The 13,153-nt window shown below is 41.2% G+C and overlaps 1 protein-coding gene across 2 annotated transcripts in view; it reads right to left on the bottom strand.

The window, feature by feature from the left end:
* Positions 1–6,327: 6,327 nt before the first annotated feature.
* The window catches only part of myom2b (myomesin 2b), a 30,074-nt gene continuing 23,248 nt past the window's right edge, over positions 6,328–13,153 (bottom strand). For both annotated transcript variants that reach the window (XM_047580309.1, XM_047580310.1), the window contains 5 exons: positions 11,576–11,598; positions 11,423–11,478; positions 11,255–11,344; positions 8,215–8,340; positions 6,328–7,948 (listed from right to left, as the gene is read on the bottom strand). In XM_047580309.1, coding sequence (XP_047436265.1) covers positions 7,739–7,948; positions 8,215–8,340; positions 11,255–11,344; positions 11,423–11,478; positions 11,576–11,598 — 505 coding nt within the window. In that variant the 3' untranslated portion in view covers positions 6,328–7,738. The remainder of the gene's footprint in view (positions 7,949–8,214; positions 8,341–11,254; positions 11,345–11,422; positions 11,479–11,575; positions 11,599–13,153) is intronic.

Genomic DNA, 13,153 nt, shown 5'->3' with positions numbered 1-13,153 from the left:
CCGAGCGTTTCAGAGGAGAGAGGCAGAATGGAGGAGTACACAGTCAGTTTTTTATTGATCGAATCCTTCAATAGTGCCCCACTGGGATCCAACACCATATTAAAAACTCTTAAAATGTGCCCAATGGGTCACCTTTAAGTGAAAGACGGTAAAACATAGAGGGTTTTCACGGCACGTCAATCCGGAAGTCACCATGTTGGAGGCACTCAGCAAGGTAAACAGCGCATGGATTGAAGTATGGGATATGGTTATTTATTGCCGTGTTTTCAGCTGTACCCACCGGGCAGACCACGAAAAACTCGACTTTTATACACTGCCAAAAGTTACAACAAATCAGAGCTTGTCGTTAGCAAAGCTAAACCGGGATCTCCAAGACAAAAGTCTGGACAACATCCGAATTTTTGCCCATTTCTTATCAGGTAATTGAAATGTTGATAGCAGCGACTCCTAATTAATTTTGTAGTGTAATGATAATAAAAATTCCAAATGTTTTTCAAGGTCTGCCCGGCTTTGTTTACCTTGCTGAGTGCCTCCAACATTGCAGCTTCCAGATTGATGACACACTGTGAAAACCCTCTATTAGCAAATGTGTGTGTCTGACCATTTACAGTGGAGTACAGATCAAAAGTTTTAGACTCTTAAAGCAAGCTTCAGATCCTAACCCTTTTAAAAATAATGTCACAAATAGTTTTTCTACATCAAACAGCTTCTTAAAAAACACAGTAAATATATGAACTGTTAGAAGCAATATTTGGTGTGTGATCAGCCTTTACCTTTAACACAGCACTAGGTAGGTTGTTCCATGTTTGCTTGTCCATGTTGTTTTGTGTGTTTAGGCTCGTTAGCAAACTTCACACTTCAAATGACAATGTCTTCATTAGTGTAATGAAGCAGAATACAGGAAGTGATGTAAATAAGAAAAAAAAAACAAAGTAGAAATAAATACAGTACATTACAACAAATGAACTGGGGTTGATTAACGAAGGGAAAATAATACAGTAAGTAATTAACAAAAAAAAAAGAAAAACAGACAAATACAATTGTGAAAAAATAGGGCACAAAAGCAAATTAAGACAAAAATATCAATTTATGTTCCATTACCCCTACGTATACATTGTAATATTACTTTTGGTGCATTTATTGACAAATACATTATTTACCAAGTAATTTCTTTCTTTATTTGTTGTTGACTGTTGACACTTTGGGCCCTCCGTAGGCTCAGTGTCTTATGGCTCTCATAAAGCCACCTCATCCCAGACTGAATCCATGGTGTTAAGATCAATGCTCTGTAGGGGCCGCACAATCTGTTGCAGGGCTCCTTGTTCATCTCATGGCTGAAGCAAATACTCTGATGATATTGTTGATGGATCAGAATCTAAACTATTGCACAGCACCTCCAGTAACAGCAATCAGATTGTAAATTTGCAGAGTATTCAAACATACTAGGAAAAGACAAAGAACAAGAACATTGCAAACATGACATCTTAGTATGTCTGCAAAGTCCAGCAGTGAAGGCCAAAACCTTTCAGAGAGGACGTGGTGGAGTGTATGTCGTCTCACTTTGACTGGACCCACAAATGCAATTTTCCTAAAGGTTAACCAAGTATTACTAAATGTGATAAAGATTTCCAGGAGGCATATGATTGCGTATATCTTTTAGAAAGACACCAAGTAAATATTTGTCTGCGGGACTGTTGCTCATTAGAACTGTTAAGACTCATAGATATGTCTTTAAATATTCAGATGTTGTCAGGCTTGAAAATCTGTGGGAATATCAATGGCAGATTGTTTATTTTTAAGGCCCATTGGAAAAGCCCAGAATCACTGTAAAACATTAGCATAGTGAAATAATTGTCTTTCTTTTCAAAAAAAGAGCTGAACGAATGTGATGGAAGACTGATAGGGTGAGTCAGAATCAGTTAGAAAAGGAAATGTGTTCATAACTGGTTGGGATGAGGCTGTAGAAAAGTATCTAAAAGTGATAGATTGTTTCATGAAACATGAAGCAAATAACTGCTCGTGGCTCTAAGCTGTGTCGAGTGCACCTGGTGGCTTGATGGTTTCCGAGCCAGTGTGAGAAGTTAAATTTGAAGTAGGTTATTATGATGTAGCTTGAATCTGCCCTTTAGCCTGAGGAGGTGCCAACACCTGTTCACTGTGCTCTGCAGCTCAGTGCAAAAAGTCAAGAAGAACATCTGATGCATGGAAAGACAGGTGAGCAAACCTGTGGTGCTGCCGTCACATAATAATCTCAGGGAGACAGCTGGCCCCCACACATCAAGAAAAAATGAAAATTGCCAGCGCACTCGACAGCCTCCTTTGTCTGTGTGACTCCGACATGTTGACATGCATCACAGGCTGTGCTGTTTCCAGGGAGCTCAAAATTCATCTTCCTGCATTTAGCGCGGAAATGAGGTACATTATTGTTCAACTGTCCGCATCCTGCACCCCAGATATGTACTATGAATACTGTACATTTGTCATGTTTTAATGACAGACTTTACTAAACTGTCACCCTATTTTCTGCCTTCTCATCTCCGTCTCCGTCTCACCAGCTGCATTTTATCCTCTTCAATCTCTATTCTCAGTAACAATTTCAGCGAATCATCTGCGCGGGCTTGTTGGCACCTTTCCGTTAATTCCACTTTTAGGTGCTTTGTGTGTGTGTGTCTGTTTGTGGCGGGGAAAGAAAGAAAGAGTCTACGCGAGCAAAAGAGGAAGAGAGAGTGGGAGACTTGAGAAGTGTCGGCGGGAGTCTGTCTGGTTGTCTGGGTGGGTGTGCCTGTGAAGCTGCAAAATTATTTAAATTGCGAAAGGAATGCTCACTTGTGATTCTGATCTGAGCCAAATTTCTGTGTCAGAGAAGTCCCCAACCAGCCGCCTTGCAATTTCACAGTGATTGGAGAAGGAGTGAAAAGAGTGAGGGAGGAGAGACTGGAAGAAAGAAGACACAGAAGAAGAAACAAGGAGTTGGAGGACGGTAGAGGCAGGGAGACAGGCAGACTGAGGAGAATACGGTAACACTGAGTTCATTTTTGTTAGTAATCCAGCTGTGGGGGGAGAAGAACAGTGCTGTCAGGTGAGATTCTTACATCTTTTTTTTTTCCTTTTTTTTTTTAAGTAAGCTTTCCAGGAATAAGCTGAATTTAAAACCGAGCATCATACCATTGTCTCTGCATTGAGACTTCCCTGAAAGTTTCACAAACAACAGCTGGTTCTATCCTATTTCCACTGAGGGCATCATGACACAGATTCCAACGGATCGTGACTCCTGTGAGCAATTTAGAGACCTCAGTCAAACTAACTTTAATCTGTGAGCAGCTACACTCCAGGTACCAGTCAGGTGCACTTCATAGGGAAAATAATCAAACTTTTATAAAAAAAAAAAAAACAAGAAATGCAACCTTCAAGCTGCAGAGTTCTGTCTTGTTATTTATGACATGTTTACCGTACATGCTTGAGCATCGAGATGGAAGTTTCAGCATAAACAACCTCGTTAGTCACAAAAAGGCGTCACTACCAAAGCGTTTGTGGGAAACGTGAATGTGAATCCTCGAGCTCGCAGTGGGTTTCCATAAAACAATAAGACACTCTACTGAACTATCCCTTCCAAGATGGCCCTTGAGAGCAAAGCACATCCTTGTTGTTCTTTCATGCTACATGATGATTTATTGCACAGTGTTGACAGAAACAATGCCTCTGGATTTAATGTGTGTAAGGACCCACAGTAGCAGCAGAGTGGTATTATGGCAGCAGCGTGGAATGGCAAGTAGGCAGTCTGTCCTTGGACCAGAGATCGGGGGTTTAAGTCCCTGTGTTGTCAGACATCCGCCCTGCTGAAGCCTCCAACAGCCAGACACCGAGCCACTGCAGGCACCAGGGGAGCTGCTGTGTAGCTGAGCTACCTGACTTCCCCGTAGAGAAAGAAGCACATTTGCCTTTCAAAGCATCGCTTAATATCACAGGAAATATAACAGATGTGAACATTACACTTTCCTCCCTCATAAGATGACTCATTTCCCCCTTGATGCAAATCCCCTTTAAGTTTGCGTAGTGTGTTTTGAAGATGTTACAGAAATAGAACCCAAGTTTCTGGGGATAAACTTGCCTAAACAAAACACTATTGACTGGATGTCTGTGAAGGTTCTCAGTTATCCGGGTCATGGGAGATCCAAAAGAGCGAGTGAGTGAGTTCTGAGAAGACCAGTTTCTGGTAGTTTATGGAAACAAGTCAAGCAAGTTTCTGATGGGTTAAAGAGTTTCCTATTTAAAACTCAAACTCCCCACCAGTCCCTTAGAAATGAAGAAGCTACACGGATGAGTGGAGAAACATCTTCTTAAAACTCTACAAGTCCAGTTGCCTTTTTAGATGCAAATTTTATTTACTGGATCAATATGCACAGCGTGAATGAACCGCGTCCGCACGCGTCATTGGATTCCCCAATATCCCAGAGTAGTATGGCGGTGCAGGTGCAGTGAGCGCAAGAAAACTTCTGTTCGCATTGTCTTTCATTCTGCCCTCATTCCTCTGTCCTGTGTCACCATCCCCTCCCCTGTCCCTGGTGTAGGCTACATCACCTATATTACTTGATTTGTATTGCACAGGGAAAATGTTGCAGCAGCAAGACTTGGGGCACAGGGGAGGATTACTGGGCTGATATACCCTGGATCTGGTACCAATCTGAGGGGAAATCCCAGCCAGAGGTTAGACAGAAGTGATGGTCAGCTAGGATTATGTGGTAGTGTGAGGGGGTTGCAAATTCATTCGTTACCACTGATCAGTGAGCAGACACGTTTCAGCTGTCTTGACAATTTTATATACAGCGCTGAGCATTGTGTGAGCCGACCTGTGAGACTGGGCGTGGTTCGTGGATGGTGGATTGTGGTATGAGGATGCTCAGTACAAAAAGATATTTGACAATGAATTATTTGATGCAACATAAAATCTGGTCTCATTTTAATGTACCTATTATTGATAAGTTTTAAGTCTTCATTCAGTTTTTTCCCTCCCTCTTCTCAACTTTTCTTCATCTCAACATTACTCGTTGTCCATTCAAATCACAGATTGTGTGTGCAGAAAAAGTTGCAAGCAACTTGCAAAACATGCCTCTTTGTTTCTATTCTCACTTCTGTCCTGTGTTAGGTCCTCTCTTGTTCTCCCTCCTCCACTCGTGTTCCTCGCGTCCCCCTTCCCTCATATCCCTGGGTTCACCTCTCTCCTCCTCACCCTTTTAGGCAAAAATCTGCCGTAATCAATATCATCATCAGAATAATAAGCATTTACCCAATGCAAATTGCAAATTAAAAATGTGTGCATGCGCGTGCATGTGTGCGCACTAGTGGTATTTTAAAATGCGCCTGTGTGTCGGTGCACACCCACAAAATGTCTCTGCTCCTAGTTCATCTCATTGTTTGAACAGTGCTGCTTTAATTAGGACAGGCCTGTCTATCTTTGTGTGTGCGTGTGTGTGCCTAAAAGTGCGTGTGCGTATACCCATACTGCCCCCATGTGGTGGACTTCAGTGGAACATGTTCTATAGTCTGGTCTCTCAACATGCACTCACACTCACACACTCCAATGACACGGTGTTATATTTGGAAACACAATTTCATGCTATCAGCACTGGCTAGCTATTCCATTTAGATAGCAGCCGTCTATATGTGTGCGCATGTACGCGTGTTTGTGCTCTCGTGTGCGGTTGCGCGTCCGCACGTATGCATCTGTTGGTTGGTCTGTGAGTGTACGGTCATTTTTGAAGTTATTTGAAATGAAAAGTTGGTTGTCATGGCAACGTTCCGATTCTGGGTAATTATGTTGATTAAAAATGTGCAAATTAATTAAAAAGTCAGGAAAATGATCTCACAGCAGATGATCAGCAAAACATCAAAATGATTCAGATCTCTGTCTCTCTTTCCCTCCCCGCTTCCCTCCCACATTACACACAAGTCTCGTCCTCTTCCTGTCTTTCTCTGCTGCACTTCAGAATTCCTTTATTACCTCGCAGCACTGGATTATCTACATTCATCTCTCACACAATCTTCGTCTCACCCTGCTCCTTATGCACACATGCACCATCTGTGATGAGATTTCATGTCCTAAAAAGTGCACCCCTCACTACATCCCTCTTTTTTCATTCAGTCGATCAACTCATTCCCAGATTGCTGACAAACACGACAAGGCTCGCCTCATGCCGCCGGATCATCAGCAGCGAAAGTAGCACAAAATACTCTCTTCCAGTCTCTCCATCACTCCAGCTCTCTCGCTCTCATAACCCATCTCTTATTCGCAGTCTCTTACCCTCTGACAGAATGAATAAACAGCCTGAGCAAAGTGTAATCTCTTTCTTTTATTAGCAACAGCAAACACAGAAACAATGACTTTACCCCTCGCCTCTCCATCTCTCTCTCTCTACTCCTCTCATCAGCTTTAATGAACCACAAATCTCATCAGCCATCTTTTCATCAGCTCTGCCACCACTACTTCCTGCACGAGTCCTCCGACCTGAATGCTCCCCGCACGTCTGTCTCTGCTGTTGGCAGCTGATGACCACGAGGACTTAACAAGAATCATATTTGGCTGTAGGGTAGAATTCATATAGATGTCCCAAAAATATTTCGCACTAACAGTCGGAGTTACCGGTAAGTAGAATCTGACAGTTCTCAGGAGCAGCGGTGTTAGTATGACAGCCCTGCTTCACAGCTCCAGCTTACTTAGTGGTGATTCACTGCCGGCTGATCTTCGGCGTGTTCAGCATCTCACCATGGTGATGTTATATATCTGCAACCATCACTTGCTAGTGTTGACAAGGTGGCAGCATAATGACTACTTTGTACAGCCAGACCTATTTCCCTGCGTTAACGTACACGTGAAGGAAGTTTCTTTAAGCGAACTTCGATTATATTAGATGTAGCCGTGGCTGAGAGCTGTGATCCTAACCCTTTTGTTGACGTGCGTGTCCCCATTACACAAGACGGATTTTCCAAAACATGTCTAAATGTGTGAAGGACTGCGAGCCCGTGCCAATCCACTGATCATATGCTGAAATGTATAGGCAGAGCGAGCCCACCTCTCTCAACTGAGCCATGACTTGGCTTGGCCCGATCTTCAAAGGGTGGTGTGGATGTGAGAGCATATGAGAGAATTAGGAAATTCTGCCAAGGATCCCATAAAGCACGATATGTTGCACAACATGAAAAACGCAGGAAATAATGAAAAATGTGACATGTCTGTTGAGCAGGATACTGATGAGGGCACATCAAAGCTAGTGTTCCTAACATATCAACCTTTTATGTGACATGGGGGAACATCTTTCGAAGCTGTGGGTGCAGAGCAGTCTGAGCAGATGCATCCATGTTGGCGACCAACAATGTACTCTATGTGATGTATATTTTATAATATATATGTTGATTTGAAAACAGGGCCGTACTTTCCCTGTAATAATTTAAAACACGTCTCATTCCTTTTTTCTGCAATTTTTATTCAAATTTCAGACTTGATGAACTTTCACATTGATAGAACCAATTTGCACTTTTTTTGTTCTCAGATATGAGCTAGTTTTCTGTTTTATTGATTTCACAAATTTTTGTTGTTTCCATACAATACAAGCAATATTTTTAGTTTTCTTGACTCTAATTTAATGGCAGATGCCTTTGCTCCTTTCTATATCAATTAAAGCTACTACGCTATGTGTGGTCTACATATCCACCGGTGCCTGAATATGCTTCGGCCCCGTGCTGTTTACTTCCTCCTGGTGGGAGTGGGACTCTTCACTCCTCTTCCAGGTGCTGCCTTTGGAGGTGCGGGACTTGGAGCAGAGGGGGCGGGGCTTGAAGCAGGCTGGGTTTTAGGCTGAGGGATCTCGATGGGCATTTTTGGAGGGATGATTGTTTTAGGTGTCAGAGTTGGTTTTGCCTCGGGGATTTTCTCCCCATGGCGATACACGCTGACCTGGAGAGAGAGAAACAGAGAGAGGTAAAGATATAACACTTTTGCAGTCATGCTACACTGAAACACGTAATATTTTCAGTCAGGATTTTATTTATTTTTGTTGACATTAAGACTCTCAAATCTGGATTGGACAAAAGTCAAAAGGTCAGCTCTTTGATCAGGAGTTTTAGTCGCCACTGAAGAGAGAAGATTTCTACAGAAGGTCAGACAAACGTTAAGTAAACAAGTAAATCCGGTCATTTGGGATTCACAGCTGTGACACTCACCACTATATCCACAGACTCCCCTCCATATTTGTTCTGGACAATCATGGTATATCTGCCAGAATCCTCCATGGAAACGCCTTTGATCGTCAGACTGGCAAACCTGCCCTGGTCCAGAGAGACCACATACTGAAAAATGGAATCAAAGGTTAAAGGCAGCAATGGGAACTTAGTGTCATTTATCATTTAAAATGCCTGTCACTTAAAGTTTAACTCAAATTTGGATTTATCTGTAGCTTAGAGTAGCAGCATCAGCTTTGATTATTACCTTTCCTTATCAAAAGCTGAGCGCTGCTTCTTAAACGTGACAAGCGCAGTGAATCATTATGTACAGTTAAATCCAGGAAAATATTTGGACAGTGTGCCAATTTTTACAATTTCAACTCTCTGTAACACCACAGAAGAATTAAAATGAAACAGTCAGTTGAGATGTCAAATGTGCAAACTCGCAGCTTTACTTCAAGCGAATTAGAACAAATAACAACATCTGAGACATTGACGAACTGTGGTAATTTTTATTCACCATTTCCTATTAGAGCAGGGGCTCAAATAATGGGACGAATGAATGTATTCACAAATAATAATTTTATATACTGCCAAGAATCTTGTGCACCCAATGACCTGCTAAAAACTGGAATCCATTGGCAGCACAAAAGATTTTTTTTTTTTCCCTAATTTCTACTGCAGCTGTCTTCAGTTGGTGTTTTTTCATTGTTGAGACCAATTAAAATTCATGCCTGATTGGGTTGAGATCTGGTGATTTCCGGGTTGCTTTTAATGCGTTTTAGGTCATTGTCCACTGGGAAGCCTCATCAAAACAACTTTTCTACATTTGGCTGCATCTGGACAAGCAGTGTATCTGTCCGATTTGGACGTGAATACCTTCAAATTAACTACGAGTCTGCACTTTAAAACTATTGTCACTATATACACACGAGTGTAACTTATGATAAACTGACAAAATATCAGAAACTGTGTCCATTTCCAATAACCTGCATATTATTTTTTATTTTTACCTACATTTTGTAGTCATAGCTCAGCCAAATCAAAATATGAGTAAGAAATATGTTGCATTTGTACTCTTTAAAATGACCAAACCAAAATTATCTATGTTTGAAGCATTTGTAATACACCTTTTTGTGTTTCAGTCAACTGACATCAGATAGGGTGTTCTAACGTGAAGTGGTGCAAACAAGAGTATAGTAGTTTAATTCCTCTCTCTCGTACCTGCCCACTCATTCGCACGGCCTGGACATTAAAACATTTTCATGGAGTGGCACATGTAGCAGGCTAATTACATCTCCATTAGGAGAAACACTTGCTTTTAATTGTGAGAAATTAAAAGATCAAGTGGCATAAAATCCTAAAAATGACTGCCATTTTCTAATTAACACGTTATGCAGTCGTGGTTAATTGCGTTCATTTATTAGACCGGCGTAGGTTAATCTGCAAGTTTCTCTTTTGTTGGACTGATAAAAGAAAGCTGCTGTATGAAAAACATTATCTGCTAATTATAGTTGTTTGCTGACATCAGTGGTAAGCAGAGCATAAAAAGCCCATGCTTAGTGACAAAATGTACAGAAGGGTTAACTTCTGTTTTATGCAATCTGCTCCAGTATGCTTCTGTTCAGGCTTGTGCAGTTCTACAGTCATACCTGCTTTGCTCAGAGCTATATTCTCTGCATCTGTGTATATTCCTGTTTGTCTTTCTGTTATCTTCAAATTCTCAGTAGCCTCTGCTGTAGCTAGGTACGGAAGAGACACTCCTGAGGTTTGGAAAACACACCACCAAGGACCTCCGTTCTTGTTTCAGACAGATTATTAGCAAGCGAGGGAATGAATAAAGAACTGGGCAAACTTGAACAGAAATTCCTCCTGGACTGGGGTTTTCAAACTTAATTCTTCAAAGCTGCTAGAAGCCGCAGGATCCTGATGCTGTTGAAAGAACCTTGGCTCGTTTGGCAACTAGGTCAATGAGTTATGATAGGTAGACTTCTTCACGTATTGGTCCAGGAGTGTTCTGCTAATGGAAACCACACACCACACTGTTGGGCTAGAGTCTTTTCTTTCCTTTAACCCTGGTTGCCTCAGTGGTAACGTTTGGAGGGTTTTGGCCTTCAGCGGGACAAAGAGCCAGTTTCCAACAGAGAACTACAATAATTTGGGAGATTCTAGGGAATCCTCTTAAGATAACATGGTTGTCTTTCTTGTTATTACGAGTCAACAAGACACTATTTCCTCTTTCTTGTGACATGCAAAAGTCAACATAAAGAAGGTAATAAAGACCAGCAAAGACTCCACAGGAAGGCAGTCACGGATGGTTTCATCCATCCATAATCTGTAAGTAGAGTGCCGTGGGAGCCTGGAGACCATTCCGGCTGGCATCCAGTGAGAGGTAAGGTACACCCTGGACAGGTCACTAGTCCACTAAAGTGCTAACCAGTGCAGTGCTTTGCCAGGTCGCACAAGAAAACAGTGTTGAATTATTATCTCTTTGGTTTCGGCACCAAAACTACAAGTGTTAATAGACCTTTAATAGAACTAAGTTGACCATAACCATTTTACAAAGCAATTAAGCCTTTCTGTCATTTTAGGAGAAGACCAACACTCGTCTAATTTTCTCAAGAAAATCCCTCTGCTGCCATGTGGCTGCCATTTGTTGAGTAAAGATGTACTAAATGAGATAATTTCTTTAATTAACATCAGATCTGTTCCTTGTTTTCTTGAGGTAATGAAAAACTAATTAACTCACTATTTTGTACTTTTCTTTCGCCTATTATTTTTATTTTTGAACCCCTAACATCATCCGGTAAAGGGATTTCAGATGAATAGTTAACCTGGGTACCTTTACTTGATTGTTTATTCATGTAAACTGCTCTTTGTAATATTATCAACATTAATGAAAAAATATCAAAAAAGCAACATACTCCAGTTGAATGTGGTGGACATGGCATACATGCATGCACGATGAAATAATGTGCATCAGTGACAAGTTGTGAAACACATTCAGGTCTTGGTCATACCTACAACAGCAGGCAATTACCTGATCATCAGGTTCAACCTCTACTCCATTCTTCAACCATGACACCAAAGGTTTGGGGTCTCCACACACTGTACATGTCAAACTCAGTGTCTGCGAGAAGCAAAAAGATGTCTTATTAGACAAACATGAACGCAGAGAGACACAGACTCTACAATTCCACACACCGACCTTCTTTTCCATAATGGTGACCACATCAGGCAGTCCTCCCACCACCTTACCACGGTCTGAAACAGACCATTAATATAATCAATTCCTGCTTAAAACATTGAACTATTCACTGAGATGAGATGATATTCAATGAGAATGGGAGGGTAAACTCACTCTTCTCAGCATAGGCCTCAGCCCTGAAAAAAACAGAAGGTTTGACATTTTTATCACAGCTGGGCAGCTTATCGTATGCAGAATAAAGATCAGCCAAAAAAAAAATCTATTTATGTTTTAACGCAGAAATTCCACGAATTTGTCAGTGGCTGCTTTGGTTGGTTCCGCTTCATAATCCATTGCTGTGCACCGACCATAAAAAATCCATTTTATTCCTGTTTAAGTAACAGTGGTCAAACGGTGTTCGAGTCAACCCACATTATAGTGTTGTTTACTCCACGAGTTCTCCAATTGTTTTTCTGAAGAAAAAAAAAGTATATTGTTTGGTGAGGGCTGTTGGAGCAGCATGGCACGGCCAGAGGTCAGCCGCAGGACCAGATGGCTGGGGGAACTCTGCTCTCCTCTTGGCACGCGGATGCTCAATCAAAAGGGCAACAGGGTGTCGTGTATTTGAATGCGTTTGTAAAATCTTGTGCTTAAATGTTTCTCTTTGAATGTTAATTAGAAAAGGGATTTGCAGGGGTTTCACTCTGCATGTAGTGCTTAGTGTTTGGAGTATCAAATGTTTTTTTGTTGTTGTTGTTGTTTTTTTTTTCTTAATGGATTTGCAGAACGTGGAGTTTGCTTTGGCCCAATTAGTGAAAGGACCTTATAAGATTGCTTCTATTGTTTTTGCTTCTATTTTAATCCTTGATTTTTATCAAAAATTGTAATAAAATGGACTTTTTTCCTGGCATAACAGCTTTGTTCAACTTGTAGATGTAACTATGTAACAGCTGTATTTGTGCAAAGCTTATAGCATTTACTTCATTTCAAATGCAACCATGCAGGACTGGCCTATCCACAAAAGTACATACAAGTAATCGGAGTGACACTGTTTCATATGAAGCATCTCTCTGTCTATTGCACTGTGCAAACAGGTTGATTCCTATCCCTCATCTCTGTTGGTCCCCAGTTCATTCTGCAGCATGACAATGACCCGAGCATACAGCCAGATTCATAAAAAAAATATCATCATCCATTGCATGAAGACACAGAGGCAGACTAAATCCGTAGCAGAAATGTGAACCCAGGGAACTTTAGAACCTACAAGTTGATGGTGAGTGAAGGCAGACACGCTGAATTGCTATTAAATATTTCAGAGAAGCAACAGTAGCAGTGTTTCCAAAACAGTGCGGTGGGATAGTTGAGAGATCAGGAGTTAGCTGTGCACAGATATTTTAACTGACAGGTTTGATGGACGGCTGTGTGGATGGACCTGCATGCTGACTTGAATATGTCATAAAGCTCTGTTATACCGATGTGTCTGTTTTTAAATGACATAAACAAAATGTCTTGGAATCAAAATATGAATCGGTGCATGTCAGTGTATTTATAGTCAACAGTTTTTTTTCGACGGAAATACTCGAAACAAAGATTTTCTGAATATAAAGAGAACGTATTCCGGGAAATTATTATTTGTGCTATTGGATGACAATCCTATTTGTTATGGAACAAATCATGTTTAGCAGAGGTAGTCTGACAGGAAATATCCACACAAAAGCACAAGTAAAGACAGATTTGAGAGTGTCGTCTTAC

The sequence above is a fragment of the Mugil cephalus genome, chromosome 3, assembly GCF_022458985.1.
Source record: "Mugil cephalus isolate CIBA_MC_2020 chromosome 3, CIBA_Mcephalus_1.1, whole genome shotgun sequence".
NCBI lineage: Eukaryota > Metazoa > Chordata > Actinopteri > Mugiliformes > Mugilidae > Mugil > Mugil cephalus.
This window is presented reverse-complemented; position numbering and strand designations above follow the sequence as displayed.